At 46.4% G+C, this 20,950-nt stretch overlaps 1 protein-coding gene across 5 annotated transcripts in view; it reads left to right on the forward strand.

Annotated features, from left to right (window-relative positions):
- The window catches only part of LOC133345050 (arf-GAP with GTPase, ANK repeat and PH domain-containing protein 1-like), a 141,020-nt gene that overhangs the window by 94,738 nt on the left and 25,332 nt on the right, over positions 1-20,950 (forward strand). For all 5 annotated transcript variants that reach the window (XM_061555452.1, XM_061555453.1, XM_061555449.1 and 2 more), the window contains 5 exons: positions 216-350; positions 4,684-4,811; positions 5,733-5,930; positions 7,050-7,142; positions 15,562-15,666. In XM_061555452.1, coding sequence (XP_061411436.1) covers positions 216-350; positions 4,684-4,811; positions 5,733-5,930; positions 7,050-7,142; positions 15,562-15,666 — 659 coding nt within the window. The remainder of the gene's footprint in view (positions 1-215; positions 351-4,683; positions 4,812-5,732; positions 5,931-7,049; positions 7,143-15,561; positions 15,667-20,950) is intronic.

Below are 20,950 nucleotides of genomic sequence, written 5' to 3' on the forward strand. Positions count from 1 at the left end.
TGGGAGGGTTTTGTTTGGGGGGGAAAGGAAAAAAATACAATGCACGCACCCACGCAAAACACGGAGAATTCTCATTCCACCCATTAATAAAATGACTCGACACGAACCTTCCCATGGCCTGTAACCACGCAACCCAGTCATCACAGCGGGTCGTTCAAGCGAGGTCATCGCCGGCGCTGTCGCTCTCTCCTCCGCACCCCCCCCCCTCCCCACAGACGCGATCAGCGCCAGCAACCCGCGCGTCATCGACGACGCCCGCGCCCGCAAGCTCTCCAACGACCTCAAGCGCTGCACCTACTACGAGACGTGCGCCACCTACGGCCTCAATGTGGAGCGCATCTTCCAGGACGGTGGGCGATGGCGAGCGGTCGGGGGCACTTCCGAGACGCAATCATGAAGGGATTTGAAATTGACGTTGAGAAAGAGCTCCGTTGCGAAGACCCTTCATTCACCCTTGCAGTGAATGATTTGTACGTATTTGCTGTACTGCGGTGGAGAGGCTCCATAGGGTTCAAGGAGGGCTCTTGCCTCTGTCATCAGGCAACCCAGGAGCATTTGTTTAACAGCTGATGAAAATTAGAAATCTGAAACTGGCCCAGAGTTTTCCCACGTCAAGCAAATGCTGCTGGAAAACACTTGTCCAGAAGCCACAAAGGTGAATTGCCCGAAATGTGTTAATGTTTTGAAATGGACCCTTTTGTGTTTATTGTTGCACAATCCACGTCTGTAGAGATTAATTGAAGCCGACTCCATTAACTTCACACAGAGCTAGTGCAGTAAACGCAAGTCACTCTCGCAATGCTCTGAGCCAGTCACTGAACAAATGCATTAATTTTCACGCATTTTATAGACGTAGATATTACAGGTAGGAACAACAGTTCCACACTGCCCACCAGGGATTATTTGTCTGTCGTGCATAGCCCCTCCCAAACATGTACACTCCCAGATTGGTTGAAGTGCGTCACGTGACCGCGAGCTTTCTGTCGTGCACGAATGCGCTGTCCAACCAAGTTCCTACCTGCCCACTCCGAAGGAACGTGTTGGAATAGAAAGCCACAGTGCGGATGTGGCCATGCAACCCAAACTATGGATCATATAGTACTGTAAACCAGTCGTCTGCACTCCTTCAATGGAAGAGGAACACCAAGGCTACACGAACTCTCTCCTGAAACCCTCTCGTGACTAACAAACCGAGACATTGGCATTGAGCTCCTGAATATGTTTGCATGTCCAACAATAAAATAATTTAACTTTCATGTCCATTTGTTCTGGACCTCTTATGAGGTCAGTTCAAACTTAATTTAGTACCTGGTATGGTTGTATTCACATTTGTTGCAAACAGTCTACAAAAGCGGTGCGCTGTGGTGCTCACCCTTGCGTATTGTGTCAGGCCTTACTAAGTACACATACCACTGTGGGACCTTTGCCTTAATTTGTACGTGTGTTTGCGTGAAAGCAGACGGCAGTGGAGTGTGCTGCAATCTCAGTCAGCTGTGTGGTTGTTTGTAAGATGGGGGGGGGGGGGGGGTAGCCAGTCCTTGGCCTGTGTTCTGGCAGCCCGGTTCTCGCGATTTACAGCTCGTGGAGAGGCCATTTGTTCACATGCAACACAAACAGTGTCAACACTGTCTGAGCGAGGCACCGTTGTATTTATTGGTGAGCCGGGCCTTTGTTTATGCTGTATATGGGCATTCTGGTGCTTTGCGTCAACAATACATTTTCACAGAAACTTTGTACAAATACAACTTGGCATATGTACAAAACCATATTTGTGTACGTTACGAATTTTTTTCCATTGCGGGTTTTATTTTTAACTCCACTATCAAGTGGCGATGGAAATCATTTAGCCCAAGGGTTGGCAAGCAAAATAACAAGGAGAGCCATTTTTTTTATTTTGCTAACAAAAAAAACTCAACATTTCAAGAGCCGCAATGCGTGCGAATACAAGACGGTCCTCAATAAATAACGGTCACAAAGCAGTCTTTAAAGAGCCGCATCCGGCTCCGCAGCTGCAGGTTGCCGATCCCTGCCCATGGTGAACTGGATTTCCACGGTCATGGGTCAGCAACCAAAATAAGAAGAGCCATTTTTTTTATTCGGTAAAAAAAAATCTACATTTCAAAAACCGCAATGTGCAGGCCTTAAAGAGTCACGTGCGACTCAAGAGCCACAGGTTTCTGACCCCTAATTTAGCCAGTCAAGTTATAATGCCTCCCAATGCTCAAATTATCATGGGATAGTGTTCATAACTAAAAGTGACCTCCGGCCAGTGATGGAAATTCCACATTGCTGCTGTCAGGGCCAGACTGTCTCATGGAAAAGCACTGCTGACGTTCCTACAAAGTGGTACCCGTTTTTTTTATTATCAACCTCTGAATGATGATGGGCAGACTTGTCACCAGACTGGGATTTGATATCGTAACCTTCAAAAATGCTAATTAAACTGTCCAGATGTGGCGCCAACCCAGCTGTATTGCTGGGAGAGTCTGAAAATAATGTAAGAGTTTGTTCCATGGAATTCTTTAAGAACAGAGAGCAACGTTGCCATACATAGACGTGTGCCGAGAGGGTCGTTCTGCAGTATCGGGGCAATGACCCCCCCCCCCACAGAAGACCTGTAGAACCTCCCTTTGGTTTTCATATCCAAGCTGAATTTCGCGATCGTTATGTATAACTTTATCGTTATCTCTTTGGAGAGATGTCTACACAGCCTGGTACTTAACTCGCTTCATTGGCATTGTTGCGAGGACATGCGAGCGCAAGTATTTACGCACTGTTCATCAGAGGGTATATTTGTATCATAGGATTGAAGCTTTCTTGACTGCAGAAATGACTGTACTCATTGTTTTTTTTTCCGGTAAAGTCACGTGTGTAGAAATAAAATGTAAAGAAATAAAGTTAAAATAAATCACGACGTTTCGAACGCAACACAAGCGATCATCATGATGATGATCGCTTGTGTTGCCGAAAAAAACAATGAGTACGGCATTTGTATCACCAACACTTTGCTCAGAGATAATGAACGCTGCGCTGCGCAGCGTTCATTATCAGCGTACACACGCTCGACCAGAAGGTGGCAGCGCAGGCTCATTCTTTACGTCTGCAAAGGATACAATTTCTATCGCCACGTAAGCATTTAAATAATACGAGCAACCTTCTTGGTTCTTTCGGTAGAGTCACGTAGAAGGGAAATAATAAAATAATAATAAAACACAATACAATTATTCTCACGACGTTTCGGCCACAACGCAAGCAGCCGTCCTCAGGTGAAGAACAGGTCTGTCGGAAAGACAGCGTCTGAAATCAGACGCGGTCTGTCGGAAAGACAGCGTCCGAAAGAACCAAGAAGATGAATCCCTGCAGTCACGAAAGCTTTAAATCGAAATTTAATACGAGCAAGTTTTAGCAGCCAAATGGTTTATTTAGATTTACATGAGCGGCAATTGAGATACCCCATGTATTTTTCAAAATAAATTTGGATAACCCAGAAAATATCGATTTAAAGCTTTCGTGACTGCAGGAATTCATATTCTTGGTTCTTTCGGTAAAGTCACGTAGAAGCGAAGTAATAAAATAATAAAAATAAAAATAAATAATACATAAAACATATTACTTCCCTTCTACGTGACTTTACCAAAAGAACCAAGAAGATGAACCCAGAAAATAGTAAAACAAATATTGGTTTTGGTGATAACGCCGTGCCATAAACGTTACCAACGTGGTCTCTCTTATCGATACAATATTTAAAATATGACTCTTCGTGCAGGATGGCTTAGAGGCATGACACTTTCCAACCAATAGGCTCTCAGTTAATTTATTAATTTATTCATTAAGCACGGCAGTCATCGGAGCACCATGGATGCCAATGTTGTTGATTGTCTTGACGTTTGCTTGTGTCCTTGACAGTCGTTGTCGTACATTGTGCAGGATTACTCGTCTGTGTGAATCACATTTGTCGTACAAAGACGCCGGGTGATTGTGCGTTCTGCTGTTGCTATGCACCCAGACTGTGGAATCCTACATTCCCTACCCATATTCTTTGGTTTTTTCGGTAAAGTCACGTAGATCGGGGGAAAAAAATGAATAAAAATGATAAAAAGAAAAACCACTCATGTAGACTGTAGCCTGGTTCTTAATCGGAGTGAGTGTACTGGCAGTCTATAATGTAGACTGTAGCCTGATTTTAAGCTGGTGAGCATATTGGCAGTCTGTAATGTAGACTGTAGCAATGGTTATTAAATGGAGTGAGCGTACTGGCAATCTATAATGTAGACTGCAGCCTGGTTCTTAACCTGAGTGAGCATACTGACAGTCTATAATGCCGACTTATTATTGGTTCTTTCAGTAAATAAAATAAAATATATATTTAAAAAAAACATATCAGGACACTAGCTTTTCTCGTAGTCTAATTGGATTTTGTCTCCCCTCTCAGTGTGATTATTATTTGAGATATTTCGATGTGAAGGGAGCTTTATAAAGTAAATACGATCATTATAATTGACCTCGGGTCGTTCTCTCCTGTTTATTTTGACCTCTCGCGCCCTTCCAGACAATGTTGGATAGGGCTCCATTCCACGTCACGTTTCCCAACCATTGCAGTTTCCAGTTCCGCAGAATTGTCGAGTGTCTTTTTTTTTCCCATCATGGATTTGGCTGACAGGTTCTATTTGTTTATCATGCCAGTTGCACAGAAGATCGTGGCGATGAGAAAGAAACAGCAGCTCTCCATTGGGCAGTGCAAGTCCCTGCCCAACTCTCCGAGCCACACCAACATGAGCACGGGCACCATCCCCTCCGTGCACATCAACCAGGTCGTGCTGTCTCTTCATAACAATGTAACAGCCCTTTTGTCGATCCACTGCTGGACGAGGGCCCCTCCCCATGCCGTGCGGGTCCCAGGGGTCATATGCCCACGCTGCAACACGCTGGTCCATGTGGGTTGGTAAAATTGGGGAAAATAGATGTGATAGCACAGACGTGTACAGTATGACAACGGGTTATCTTACACGGCCCTCTACTGGCCACCACGTAGCCCCACAGCAGCCGATAACAACCTGGCCTGCATGGTGGTCACCCAGTCACACGCTAACCAGGCTCAGTTATGCTTAGATTCCGAGATCTGAGAAGATCAGGTGCATTCTGAGTGAATTGGTCAGAGGATTTAACATGAACAAAAACGTCCATTTGCCTAGGAATGCTTCGCTGACTATATGGACTTATTGTATGGGTTCCTGCTTGGGATCTTTGGTCAATTTGTAATTTAATATTTGTTTTGGCCTCGGAGAAAACTCGCACATATATACAAAAAAAATTAACCCGTAAAAACAAAGTTTTTCACTATAAATCCTTTATATGCGTGGCGGCTAGAGTCCTCTCGTCCTCTGGCTTGAGATGGCTGCCACCTATGGGTCAGATGATTGCCTGCCACCATTGAGCAATTGGTAATTAAATTTTTAAAAAAATGCCTAAAAAGTGTAAAAATTTGGAAAAAAAATTTTCGCGAAAATTAATTGTCATGCACAACGAGTCTGTGTGCAAAATGTCAGCTCGATTGGATCACGGGAAGTGGGTTAAAAAACGACCGAAAGATTTGTACGGTCGTAAGCGCGCAAGCAAGCAAGCAAGTTTACTTAATATAAAGGATTTAAAAATACACAGATGGGCCAGAATCAGTCTGAGAAATTACGGACCATTAATATTGGCGTCTTCTTTACTGTTCCCTTTGCGTGCAGATTCCGGCCAGCAATGGTGGCGGTGGCGGTGGCGGTAGCGTGGTGGGTGGGGGAGGGGCATTCAGCGACTACTCGAGTTCCGTGCCGTCCACCCCGAGCACGAGCCAGAAGGAGCTGCGACTCGACCCACTGCCCGTGTCCTCCGGCACCCCCACGCCCGTGCGCAAGCAGTCCAAGCGCCGCTCCAACCTCTTCACGGTACCGCCGTTCATGCCACCACAGCGACGCACATCGTCTATGCACCGTATCTTCCAAGTCGGAATCGCAGTGTCTTACCTGCTCGCTTGTTGTTGGTTGCGACCATCCTCCGTACGATGATGGCTATTGACCTCTCACGATGGTTGTGCTCATTTGATTACTGATATCTTGTGGTTGTGCCATATAGCTGTTGTTTGGCATGATGCCAGCTCCTGAAGGAGCTCCCAAGCTCATGGAGCAATACTTCAGACACAATACCGAGTAACATACGGCCCCAAACCTACTCATTTATGGACCCCATGTGAATGTTGGGACTGGGCTGAGTCGACACCTGATAGGGGTGAAGGCCCTGAATCCCATCGTCACCTTTTGCTGATTGGGCCCCCTGTTGGCAATGATCACATTGAACAATCGGTCAACATGGGAATCTGGGCCGATAATTTACGTGATTTTACACTTCAGTGCCAACCAGCCATGTTGCCATCTTTAAAAAAGATTTATTAAAAAAAGCAAAAGCACATTCACGAAAGTTACCAGCTGTTTCAGTGTGTACACACAGCAATCGCTAGATACAGTGTGCAGTGAACGTATAAGGCCGCCCGCACTCATTACACACAAAGTGCTTGTCACAAATGAACCACAATAACTTGCTGATCTCGTCAAGGAGCATAAACCATCACGCGAACGCCACTCATCCTCGCAGCGGCTTATGGATAACCATTGAACAAAGACGGTCACTGCATCGCACGCTTTGAGATGCGTTTCTGCGGCCGTCTGGAACGCTCCTCCTTCCGATATATTAGGAAGCCACTGGAGCTATGCAATTTTAAATCTAGATTGAAAAGTCACTTCTTTAGAACTGATTTTTGTGTTTAGTTTGTCGTCCTTTTCCCATGCACCTCCGATTAGCACGGTTGGCTACGTACGGTGCGAAAAAAAGTTCAACATGCGTACATACGTAGCCGCCCAGGGTGTGCACCTACCTCACTCCAAGTAGAGCCATCCCCAAGTTCCACTGGAGCACGGCACGAAGTGCCACCGGCAGCGTCGCCTTCGCCGTCGCTCGGCAGCACCCGTCGCGCCGTAGCGATGCTCACCGGCTCCTGTTGTGCCTTACAGTCACGCAAGGGCAGCGACACGGAGAAGGAGAAGAAGAGTGTGGAGGCAAAGTCGGACAACATTGGCAGCGGCAGAGCCATCCCAATTAAACAGGTGACTCGCGCGTGCCGTCGTGACGCACCAGGCCAATTGTCAGAATTGCCGGTCAAGTGCATCAGGTTCTCGTTTAGAGGTTTCCAACAGTTATTCATCTGGCTATGGCAATGTGTACTGACGTTGAGTATGCTGCATAAAGCAATTGAGTGTAATGTTTTCAATTGTGATTGATGCGAGAGTGAAACACGATTAGTTGCCAATCCACATTATGAATATTACTGAATGAACTTAACGCTGATTGGTTACACTGAGTGCAGGAGGCCACATCATCCATGATGATAGCGCCATGGATGAAAACTAAATATTATTTGAAAACTTAATTTTTTTAGAATTGCTTTTTGTGTTTAGCTTGTTGTCCTTCCTCTGCACCTCCGATGAACACGGTTGGCTACGTACGGTGCGAAAGAAGTTCAACATACATACGTATAATGCCGAGCACTTACACCCACTCAGGCATTAACACTAATGTCCTACGGAGGCAGCAGCTGAGACTGCTGCAGTTACTATGTGAAATTTAAATAATGGGAAGTGCTGCAGTGCAGGCATTAAAATAGAGAGAACATGTTGTAGTGCGGAAATGAGAGCGTGCGTGTGCCCGTGAGTAAGAGTGCTGATGAGCGGAGCATGTGTGTGTAGTTGAGAGAACGATCAAGATCAAGCATATACGAAACATTTCGATTTAAAGCGTTCGTGACTGCAGGGTTCTTTCGGTAAAGTCACGTAGAAGGGAAATAATAAAATAATAAAAATAAAACATAATAAAATTATTCTCATGACGTTTCGGCCACAACGCAAGCAGGTGAAGAACAGGTCTGTCGGAAATGGTGGTGACGCTGTCTTTCCGACAGACCTGTTCTTCACCTGAGGACGGCTGCTTGCGTTGTGGCCGAAACGTTGTGAGAATTGTATTTTATAATGTTTTATTATTTTATTATTTTATTATTTCTCTTCTACGTGACTTTACCGAAAGAACCAAGAAGATGATATACTAAACACTCGCAAACTTGCAGGTGTGCATTTGCGCACGGTACGCTGGCTCTTCCTCGTGAATTGATGCTCGCATCCCAGGAGTCGTATTTCTGCAAATATTTAATAAACCGTATCCACGGCATCTGGCTAATGGGCAAACCTTGAAGGTGTAATTTTCCTCAAGGAAAAAAAAAACCAAACCGATAGTGCGTGATACAGGATGCCCCCTTTCTGAGTTTCTGAAATTTGCTGTGGCCATCATCACCATCTTCATCATCATAATCATCCTCACCGTCTATCATTTCATGACACAAGCCCTGCACCTGAGTCTCAATTGGTTTTAGTCAACTTATTTTTCCTTTGAAATCGTGAAGGTCCAAAGGATTAGCAATTTTAACTGCTCTCCACTCAGTATCCATGACTTACGCAGAAAAGACACTTGAATTTATTAAGTTCCTAGAATACATTTCAAGAGCCTTGCAGGAAACTCTCACTTGCTTCCAGAAGCGTTGTACTGGTCTCTTTTGTTTGTGGAAGTTGGCTTTTGCAGAAGTCACCCGTGTATCCTGTGTAATCTCAAGCTGCCCACGAATTAACGAGGCACCCAGGATGTGGTCGCTCTGAATCTCGCTTGTCACTCAGCTCTTTCCACGAGGGGGCGGTGTCGTCCCCTGTGAGGAATGTGACTAACGGTGGGACTGGTGGCCTCTCTGCACATTGGTGATACATTCCAGAGATTGAGCTCCCGTTTCTGGTCTTTTCTCAATTACTATCTATTGCTTAGTCACCCAGGGGCATTTGGAAGGTGTCTTATTGGTTCATTTTGTCTGCCGATGAGCCGAGGGCCTGGGCCCGTATCCTGGTAGTCTCATAGTCGTTGTGCTCCCCGCATTGTTCTGTGCATAGAGACAAGAGGGGGTTGTTGCTGCGCAGTTTACGCTCCTGAAGACCCCCGAGACAACATTCGCCAGAGTAGGTTATGTTGTGCCGGTGTTATAGCCCAACTTCACCAAAATAGTTCACCAAAATAGTACTAAATGGTTGATTCTACCTCAGGATAGTGCCTTGCACTCACCCCTTCACACTGCCTGGCCCCTGCTGGTAACATTCCCACGTCGAATATTAAGCAGGTAAAACTAAATAATAGAGCATAATTCACGGATTGTAATAAAAAAATATTTTAGATACATGTACTTGCCGGCCATTATGGAAGTGAATCATTGTCTGATTTCTTCCAATTTGTCCATTTTTACACAAACATTTTTTTGCAAACACTAACTTTACTCTTGCTCAAGGTACTTTATGCAACTGGTAAGTGATGAGATTCCACGTTAGTATCGCAGCGATGAACTAATTTCAAGCGGCATTAGCGCGCAACCTACCGCAGAGCAAGATTCAACACCTGTGCAGTGCCCACTGCAGTTGTTTTACTTACCTCACCCTGGCACCAGCATCTGAACAGGGGAACAGCTGGATGCCCAGTTATTGTTCAGGGCCTTGATGAGTTCAGGCATCAAAATGAAACCCCAGCTTAACCCCAGATGGGAACATTTACAAGTGGTGCGATAGCAATATGGTCATTTGGTTTCTCCTGCAAAAATGATTGGTATAATTTTTAAGCTATTTTGTATTATTAGAGTAATGTAACTTTGCTTTGATTATCAAAACCAATTCCTGCTATTCTTTGGAAATTCGTTTTCAATTATTGCTGCACTTTTAGCTCGATTGCTGTATAATTATACATTAAATATTTTATCCTCGGGTTTATATTTTATTTACAAGGCATTTCACGCACTTAATTTGTTTTTCCAAGTGCCCTCTCCGACAGCTGACGAGAAGAGCGTTGCCCGACAGTTAACGCGGGCCTGATGGCAGTCGTTGCGGAGTTCACATTGGCAGTAATTAAAGGAGATGCTCGGCTTAATGGACGGACCGTTAAAAACTTAAGAGACCCTCCGAGCAACCTCCATTAGATGCCTCGGCGCGGTTATGCTAACAAACATGGCCTTTAATCAGGAGAAGCCTGTTGCGACTCATCCGGTCGCTTTGGTGTTGGGTGAGGGCGGCGATCATCGCGTGCCGTCCATGGCTGATGTGTGGCTCCCAGATGGCTCGCACTCCACCTGTTGGAGCCATCAGAGGCACCCCGAGTTTTAATCAGCGCGTTATATCGGCCCTTGGAACCCTCTGCCGCCATCTGGCAGGAAGGGGCCCTCTCCCCTCCTCCAGCGATTACACGTGGCTATAACATGGCCCTCGCCACTCGCTGCACCGCTCCTAACGGCCTCCATCTGGGCTCGGCGAACGCCATTACGCGCCCGCGAATCGCTCCGGCACCGCGATTAACTCTCCCGCCTTCGCCGAGCACCGTGCCGCGCTCGCCTCTTCAATCACGCCTTTAATTGCGTCGCTCACCGTGGCTGCGCACCGCTCGCGTTCCGCCGCCGAGCGTCACGCGTGGGGGTTGGGGGGGGCGGCGGGGAAATCGAAGGCGCCGGTGTCAGTAATGGAGCAACGCAATCCTTGCTCTACCTCCCAATCCGCGAGGCCATTAAGGCCGGGGCCGTATTAATCACCTCCCGTAGGCCATTATGTTTCTGGATTAATCTTGCCTAATTGCAGGCGGGTATATCCATTAGCCACGCCTGCTTGAGCGCCGTCTTGCCTCGCTGCAGTCGGTAATGCGACCGTAGTTTGAAAGTAGAATTTGTTTTTATTTTTCCGATGCACGTTAAATCAACGCCGGGTTCACCTAATGGACCCCACTGGGTCAAGCTACAGTTTGGTGAAACGCACTGTTAAGATGAAGCCTCTGTTTGCTATGCGACTGCTTCATATTCTTCGGAATGCAGCACTATTTTGTATTTGGTCTGAAGCATTAGAAATTATTTTCAAAAAATTTAACTGAAAACACCAACCACTTAATGCAAACGGTAACAAAGGAGATTTGAATTTCGATTTAAAGCTTTCGTGACTGCAGGGATTCATATTCTTGGTTCTCTCGGTAAAGTCACGTAGAAGGGAAATAATAAAATAATATTGATATGAAACAATAAAAATTCTCACGACGTTTCAAATTTTCTTGCTGTGGATTTCACACCGGATGATGATTGCTTGTGTTGCAGTCGAAACGTCGTGAAAATTTTTATAATTTTATATTTTTATTATTTTATTATTTTCCTTCTACGTGACTTTACCAAAAGAACCAAGAATATAAAGGAGATTTGTTTTAAAATTAAACAAGTAATTGAGTAAACATTTGATTTAATTTTCCTTAATGAAGTGCAATTAAGGAGACACAGGCACCCACTAATCAATCAATCTCTGTGCATTATCTTAATCCTGGGTTGACCCCAGCCTGACCCCAGCACTGGCCGTGGCAGCCACCACCCTTCCCTCCTGTCAAGGGGCGATGAGTGGAGAGAGGGTGAAGAGCAGGGGACCTTTGGAACTGTTTGTTTGTTTGGTGGATTAGCCCCCGTGATGGCATGCGGCACATGACAGAGGAGGAGCGGCCGCTGCTTTGAAGCCATGAGAAAGCTGGGCAGGCGGTTTCCTCACAGCAAGAGGGCCCAACTCCCCTTTATCCTCACCCTGCGAGCGCTGCCATTGACCGGCGAAAAGGCAGCCACTGCTGCCCTGGGTCCCGGCGACCCCATTCATCACGGCGGCCTTTAGCATGCAAATCCGAGCGGCGGCGCTTCACAGGCCGTGTGTGCGCACGCCTCTCCAGCGCCTCCTCCATGCTGCCGGTCGACCTGGCCATTGTGCGTAGTCGTCACGTTTTTTGTCTCGCTCGATCGTGCCGCTCCGTTGTGAGCGACGCCGATTTTCTAGCCTGATCGCCGTGATACGCCTCGCCCCGAGCGTACACGGACAAGAGGAGTCCGGTCCGTGCCATCTTCGTACTATTTTGTCCAGCATGATCAGCTCCGTCGATGCTGGATGGAGGCCTCCCAACACAGTCGCCGGCCCACGTGGTCTTGCGATGCCACAGTCCGTTTCGCCCCTGCACCTGGGCTGATGTAGTCACTCTGTCTCTGCAGTGGCCATCATCGTGGGCATCTTTTGCCCTTTGGCTGCTATTCCATTACCAGTCTTAGCCATTGTCCTTCCTATTGATGCGTCATGCCCACACTCGAACTCATTTTTTGGAAGTCGGTGAGATGTCTCTAATTTGTATTTGTTCTCTGATTCATGTGTCGCTCTTCGTCTCCCAGTGTAATTCCAAGCATGAACTTCCTTTTTTTTGTTTTCCACATCACTCTCCATGGTATTTTTTTCAGTATGTCATTGCATGCAACATGCGCTAATTTAACATTTCTCTTTTACACGTGTTGGTATGCTGCTTCAAATTATCGAATACAATTTCTCCTCTTGTTAGTCAATTCATTCAACTAATTAATTGATGACCCATTCCACCATCAACACTTGCCCTTGGTAAACATATTCTGCTGTTTAGCAAACACATTATTTATGTTTTAATTACTATATTTTAACTATATATTTTATTTTAATTGTTTAGTGAACTATTTAATTGTGGTCATTTTTGTTTGTCCTGTTTTTTATTATTATTTATGAATTAGTTTCTTGTCTCGTTAGTTAAGGGGCTCTGTATACCTAATTGAAAAAACATGTCTAATTTCGGAGTGGCTGTTTTAGAGGTGTTGATTGTGCGCCATTTCAAGGCTACCACGCTATAGACAAAAGGCCGTATATGTAACTTTTATCACGATCAAGTGCCCTGAGCACTTCTTACAGAACTTCAATATATTATTCTGTTAAATAACGGTACTTGGCAAGTGATCTTCAAGTCCAAAATTAACGGAGCCCTTTGTGTTTTTCTCTTGTTACTAGAGCAGCTCACGTGTGACCGAACTTGCGGCGTTACCACACTCGCTTGGCATTCATAGCGTGGTTGGTTCTGTCAAGATGAGGACATTTCAGTCCAGCTCCGTCGGAGGCTAAAGAGCTTAAGTGTGTGATCCTGAGTTATGCCTCCTTCCTTATTGTGCCCCGTGCCTTTCCGTAATTGCCCTTTCCCACCCAAACCCTCTGATGGGATCCCTTAAATGGATTCTCCTTTGTCTCTCATCGGCTTCTAAACACATTTGAAGGCTCAATTACAGGGCCAGTGAAACAGGCGAAGTAAATGCATGCGTGGAATGATCAAATGCCCAGCTGCCCCCCACCCCCTCCCTGGCCACATCATTTTCTCAGCCCATGGGTCTTGGCAGACACGTGGGCCCAATGTGAGGGATCCTGGTACACACACTTGTAACTGCTGACCAGTGGGAACAGATGGATTTTATTATACGTGGCCTGGCAGGCACAGTGAGAAACCTCTTGAGCGCAACGCTGATATAAAGTTGGAGCGTTGAGGTTTCTGTGCCCTGAAGGTTGTGATAAGATGAACGGAATGCTATGCTTGATATAGCACTTAAAATATTGAAAATAAATTAGATCTTTTCAGACCTGGTATGAATGCGGAAAGGATATGCTCATCATAAAATACCATGCAGCATGATTTCATGCAAGTTGACTGCTTTCTCACTTTACCAATAATCATTCAAAAGCCCTGCATAGTCTGTGATCATGGATTAAGAAACATCTTTAACCTTTAAAAAAACACTGATAGTCTAGTTTTGTAAGAAGCAAGAGCGACATTTTACATTAACGACCGCTAACCCCGTATGTGCAGAGCCGCGTTGTAGAAAAACATCGAAGTGGAACTCGTGATCGTTAGGTCCAAGACCAGCCGGCGATTGCACTGGGCATTCGTGGTATTAATTTGCTGCAGAGTGAAGATAGTGAATAAGGTGGCACACTGCAGGCATAACATTCTACCAGAGACGGAAGATTGATGGGAGACTCGGTAGGATCGGTGCTCACGCTATTGCCTGTACTCCAAACCCTCCCATCCGCACCCTCTCCCGTGCCACCTCCCTTCTATGATGTGCTCCCCCCGCCACCTCCCATCTTTTTCATGTTTGCTGCTCCGGCGTGTGCGCGGGCCGCAGTGAGAATCGGAGCCCTCCAGGCCCTGTTCGCAACCGCCTGGCTGGAAATGACCGATGGGGGGCGGCACAATGGACGCATTATTCTCTGGGTTGGGTGTCATGGGAGGGGGGTTAAACGGAGACGCATTAGCCACGCTAGGGCCTAACGAGAAATGCTAATGAGCAGATGGGGATCACAGATCTGACGAGCATAACATGGACTTGTTGGAGCTGTCTCAAGGTCCAGTGGACTTTGTTGCGCGCCGCTCTCCTTTGTGCCGAGAGATAATGGATTCCGCGATGCCGCACGCTTGCACACTTCTTGCTCTCGCGTGGAATTTGTGCAGTACGCGCCCGACTGTTTTGTGTATTTTTATTCATTTATATAACTTTGTCCAATTTCTTTGTGAAATATATTCTATATATTCGCCTTTAACTGCTGTATTAGACTTCCATAAAACCTGTGCATAAATATCGGGAAAGAACTCCATTAATCAATAACACTGCTTTTTATATATATATATGAGAGAGGCGATGTTTTGGGCAATGAGGTTTTTTTTGTTCTTTGTGCTTGTGCACCACTGCAAATGTAGCATCGCCGAGTAATTTGCATGAATATAGAAGGTGCTTTTTTTTGGTAATGAAGGTTGTATTTAAGAATAAATTGCATTAAACCAATGTTTTTAAAGATTTTCATTAGTGTACGCTACTTGTGGTAATTTACTAAAGAGAAACACCGGCTGACAATTACCGTAGAACAAAATGTCAACGGTGTGCAAAGAGGCTCGGAGAGACGCATGCTGTGGATTACGGTGAGTGGAAAAAAAGAGAAACACGTGGATTGTTGAACAAATGCAAATTCAAGACCTCACGTTGACTGCTAAAAAGTAAAGTTTGCTTGGGTGCAGGACACATCGCTAGAAGGGGGATGATGGCCAGCGGTCGAGACTGGTATGGCACCCGAGAGAGTGTGCGCACGGCGGACATGGAGCGGTTCTATTCGCTTGCGTGCGGGGGATGAATGACGGGACATGATTGCGGTGGGTTCACAATTGGGATCTGCATTTATGCTGGAGAAATCCGATGAGCTATGACACTGATTTTTTCACAAATGTCCAATAGGGACGGGTTAGAAAGTTACAACAACAAACAGTACAAAAAAAACCGATAGGGGTGTCAAGTATAGGGAGAGGTCAGCAAATCACTTACCTCACACCAAGACAACAACACACAGTCCCTGGCTGACGATGACGGTGACAATTGATGAAAATGGCGGCACTGCATTTCCTCGCCGGCTCTTGCGAAGCACCTGCCCCATGGGCAGCCGTTAGCGCTGCGCTAGCCGGACGACGGACGAGCGCCGCGTGCGCAACTGCAGCAGCTCTCAGTATGGACGCTCTCACACCCCCCCCCCCCCCGTCGTGACCGCGCGCTTTGCCATCCATCAGGGCATGCTGCTGAAGCGCAGCGGGAAGTCGCTGAACAAGGAGTGGAAGAAGAAGTACGTGACCCTGTGTGACAACGGCATCCTCACGTACCACCCGAGCCTGCACGTGAGTGCCCCCCCCCCCCACCCCCCGTTCTCGCTCTCTCTGGCCGTGGGCGTTATGTGTTTTTGCTTTGGGCCTCATCGCACGGAAGGAAATTGGACTAGGTCCGGGGCGAACTAAATGGTCGCGTTAAATGTGATAGCAATCGTATTATCTCTCAAACTGGTCTATTTTCCTCATTGGAAAATAGGCCAACTGTGTTGGGTTTTACGTGGTGAGTTGTACAATTCAGAATGCTCCTGGCATAAGACGTATCGTCGCGGTGACCTCTCGCCTGCTCCTGCACGAAGGTCATTGATCGATTCATTGGGATCTGTAGCAGCGCAATGACCGTCACTCACTGCGCGGCAGCTTGGTGGTAAATAATCCTGAACGACTGCCGGAGAACGCAAGCGCTGTGGCCACGTTCGTGGCAACGGCGGATCCTCTCAGACGTTCCCACAGTCGTAGTGCTTGTTCCTTTTTCCAGCGGGGAACTCCATTTGACAAGGCCACCAAAACATGACTTATTTGGACCATCTTATTTGACAGACAACTATTACAGGTTATTGATAGACAGCCAGTTTGTTGTTTTACCAGTTTTAGTTCTTACTTGCTTTCTTTTTTCACACTTTTGTTATGTATGCTAGGTGCTAGTTACAAACCGCACCTCTCCATAATAAAGGCTCAGTCCTTTGTTATGCAGTCTATTCTTAGTCTTAAGCCTGACCTTACCATATTAATAAAAAAGTGTGCCGTTCCTGGCCCTTCCCCCCTCAACCATTATATATACGGGGTGGTATTTCTTGTGATCTCTCATTTACTTGATACAGCTGTCGTGGCTGTGACGGTTCCACCTGAAGAAGGAAGCTTGTGTTGCTTCCGAAACGTCGTGAAATTTTTTTTTATTAATTTACATTTTTTACCTACGTGACTTTACCGAAAAAACCTAAGAATATGAATCCTTGCAGTCACGAAAGCTTCAAATCTAGAATAAATTTTATTTCACCAGGTAAGGGCCACTGAGATATATAGCTCCTGTTTTTCGGAAGTAATCTGACGACAAACGATAGCTCAACGAAATGGCCTCTTATCACGTGGGAATGCATAGCAGCCAAATTACTCTAAGCGCACGTTGATTCAAAATGCGGAGGGAAAAACCGTAGGATCCAGAGAAAAATCCACGCGACCACAGGGAGAACATGCAAACTCCAAATATACAGGCATCAGAGTTCATGTCGAATTCACAACCTCCTTCATACCAGGCAAATACTTTTGTAGGGAGCACTCCGCAGTGAGCTTCTGGAAATGACACTTGTTGAAACAGCCACCCTTCCACAGAGCCGAGCTAAGCTGATGTTACTCCCACTATTATGTAGCATCTTGAGACACTGACCTCCCATTGCAGTTCGGGTCTTCCTTGTAATGTATCTCAATGGGCTATCATCTGATGATAAATACACATTTGATGATGATGAATTCAAAATATATTGCTTATAGTTGATCTGTGTGTCTAATTCATTTTGCAAATAAAATGAGAAGGTGAGAAGGAAAGCAATTGAAAGACCACATAAACAGTTTACAAAACCCATTGTAAATAGACCACCTGATAAGATGTTATTGCTGGCAACAGGAGAGGCAATCCTTCACATCCTCCCCATCACGTTTGTGGCCCTGCCCAGCTGCCCGCCCGAGCTGACCGGCGCTTAACCTGCGCACGCGTGGCCAATCGGGTGGCAGCGCAAACACCAGGAGAAGCGAGGGATTATCCCCGCCATGAGCTCCCCCACATAATGGGCATGGGCACAACGCTGCCTCCTAAAGCCCTTGTTGGGCTCGAGGATCAGGGAGATTTGGAGCCTTAATCCGGCAGTGATAACCTCCTTTCGGCCCACACCAAACCCACCCTGCTCCTCCTCCCAGCTTCCTGCCCCCAGCGTGGATCGTCGTTCCGCAGGGGAGCGGCGCATTCAGAGCATGGAGCGCACGTGGCGATTATTCTTGCGTGTGCTGTCGGGGATTGTGACCATCATCAGAATCACAATATTTATTTATCCAGGAGAAATACAAAGAGCTATGGACCTCTTTTTGCACATGTCCAGTGGGAGCAGGTCAGAAAGTTACAATAACAACAATAAATAAAAAACGATAGGAGTGCAAAGTGCAGGAAGGGTGAGAAAATCGCAAAAAATAAATACGTAAAATATTTTAAGTATTTAAGTTAAAAGTGAATAAGTACACCGATTCCCAAGCATAGGCAAGGCAGCAAGGGCGATGCGAAGCCGCTTTGTGACCCCAGCGATTTCCTGCTCGGAGCATTCGTTTGATGCCACAAACGCGTCGTCGCACTCGGCCGTGAAACTCCGAGAGCAGGCGTCGAACGTGGCAGCCGCAGTGTGAAGAGCCTCCGTGTATTGAAAATCAGCACGACGCCAACGGCTAATGGTGTAAACAAAGCGTCATTGAATTAGAATACTGATGATTTCTATACAAGTGATGCATTTTCAAATTAATGTCGCCTTTCAACTTGCGTGTTGGCCCTGAAATCCAGAGAAATTGTGGTATTTTGCAGAAGAAAAAAAATTTCACTTCAAATCTTTTGCGGAGTAATAATTTTTAAATCGCATTCGCTTTGTGCTTATTGTTGACGTTGCCCTTTAAGAAACCTTGGAATATATACAAATACACATTCATTACTAAGACTCTTCAACTACTAATCATGCAAAATAACTGAGGCAATGCATTCAAATCAATGGCACACGTATATCATAAGCATCGCCCAGATTTTCATTATTCATTTGAGGTTGCAAATAATCCAATCAGTGGAACACAATGGTTGTAAAGGCACTGATTTACGATTTGCATGGGATGGCTAACAAAGTGTAGAAGGGCAGTATGGGTGGGGGGGGGGGCGTGCAGAGGGGGGCTGGGGGAAGAGGCGGCGGGGGGAGGGGGAGGGACCCCGGATGTAGCCGACAGTCCCAGGTCGCGAGGGACACTGCAAGCCGTCCGCTGATCCTATTAGCGGGGGGACTCGCTCGATCCTGCACCGCTAAACGCCGCCTTTGATCCAGGGGCTTTGCTTGATGTGTACAGATGCGCACGTCATTGGGTAAATAAGGAAGTGGTTGAATGAGGCGGGAAGCTCCGTGTCCTGCGAGGGCGTTGCCGTGGGGGGCTTGACGGGGGATTAGACCCCGTCAAGGCACCCCACCCCTATGCCAGCCGCCCTGCGAGGTCGCGCCTGGGTCACGGAGGGAGACACTTGGGCACGCCTTGCTGATCACTGCGCCATTCATCTCGGAGGCGGTTTACAAAACGGCTCAAGATGTATATGCACGGGTTTCGCGCGTGTCCCTTGCGCTCCTACCGACGCAGTGGAGGCCGCATTAAGACGGTGGCGGCGTGGATCTCGCGGAATTAATTTGCGTGCGCTGCGGGGAGACTCCCAACCTGCAGGGTTGCCCAGTGGGCGTAGCCGGTGATGGAAGTGCAACGAGACTTGGTTGCTGACCCGTCCGTGCGGTTACTCCGATTTAATTGAACGTGCAAAATGCTCGCGAAGGAATTGGCAAAACTTTCCCAGTTGCAGAGCTGTCCTGCAAGGTAACCCTGTTGGCTCGTTAGTGCTCTCCTTGGTAAATGGAGGATTATCGCTTTGATTAATATCTCCCACAACACCTGCACGTGTGCTCAAACCCTCTGAGAATACATTAACACGAAGCATAAGTGCTCCCTTGTCCCTTTACATTTGAAGCCTTTGAACCCAGCTTCAAACAACCATACACCTTGTTAATTTTTTTATTTTTTGAGTAGTCAAAACTTGTTTGAGTCGTCAATGAAAATATTTTTTTAATAGATGTTTTATATACGTCATATCGACGTGCATATTCCATTTTTTTTCTTTTACATACATCGTCGTCTCAAAACATTTCTGCTGCCAATAAAATCCAGACCAGATTTTGCATCAGAACCCCCATTCCCATGCGCTCGTATCAAATCCCAAAGCGACCCTTGCTGCCTCCTCGGCCCCTGGAGAAAGTGATTAATCCAGGACAGGTGTGCGGAGAGAACGACACATTAAGCCGAACCTTTGAAGCTATGCTGTTAAAACCCGCTGACCACGAGAGGGTAAGGATAAGGGATGTAGGGCAATTACTCACCACCCCCTTGAGAACCCAAATATATGTATTTTATTGATGTATGTATGGTGAACTTCTTTCACACCATACATAACCAACCGTGTTAATGGGAGGTGGGGGGGGAAGGACAACAAACTAAACGTACAGTATATATATTTACCACGGAAAATACTTTCAATGTATTTTTGTTCCATTCATCTATGGTCCTTTTTTAAAGCTTCGAATTTCATAAATGCCCCCCCCCCCCCCCCGGGAAGTTTTCACATCCCACCTCTGGCTGAGGGACTGCCTTCCACCACTACATCAGTGCGATATGCTTGCGTTGTAGGGATACCCGTGACACTGCCCCGAACGGTTCTTGTTTGACTTCACGGCGCGTGCCATGCGAACTTTGGCTAACGTAGAAATTCGATTTCTTCAATAGAAAAGCGTGTATCATTTGTAATTTGTGCTCATCCTAAATTTCGTTAACTGAAAGTTGGAAAATCGAGGGGATACCTGTGATTAAGAAATACAAATAAGATGATAATTGTATTTTTTTACCCTTTTATCTGGCAACAAAACTGACACCTTTTTTTACGAGGAGTCATGACTTCTTGAGCAGTCGCCATTCTCTCAGGCAGAATGAAACAGGGCCATTGTTTGAAGAAGGCCAATTTGTCCGCATTGCTCATAATTTATTTCGATCCATTTGCCAATCCACGTCTGGTTGAAAGCCTCTCTACCCTGTGTCAGTCGTGGGGGTTGTTTAGTTATACTTCACCACACTAGCCATTGCCAGTTGGTGAAGTTGGTGGGGGGGGGGGGGGGGCAGGGCCATATCAGATATTACTCGCCACTGATGTTCGCCGTGGATGGGAATCGAACTCGCGTCGCCGGCTTCATCGTACAGTGCACTGACCACCGGCTGCAATGTTTTACTTTCGTAGTGTGAGGAGGAGGTGGTGTTAATCTGGTGACCGCGATAGGAAAGTGAAATTTCCACCATCGGTGGGCGATGAGCAACGGCTAATGAGCAACGGCTAATGCTCGCTTGAGCAAGGGGACGCTTTGGCAATCGATGATGGGAATACATTTTCAATCTGTGTGGTCCGTTCTTCACCCGTAATAATTTGCCGCTCATCGGCGGGGATGAAATTGACGCCGTGTTATTTTTTTTATGTACC

Source organism: Lethenteron reissneri, chromosome 21 (assembly GCF_015708825.2).
Source record: "Lethenteron reissneri isolate LAM-NWPU_2019-01 chromosome 21, ASM1570882v1, whole genome shotgun sequence".
Classification (NCBI taxonomy): Eukaryota; Metazoa; Chordata; class Hyperoartia; order Petromyzontiformes; family Petromyzontidae; genus Lethenteron; species Lethenteron reissneri.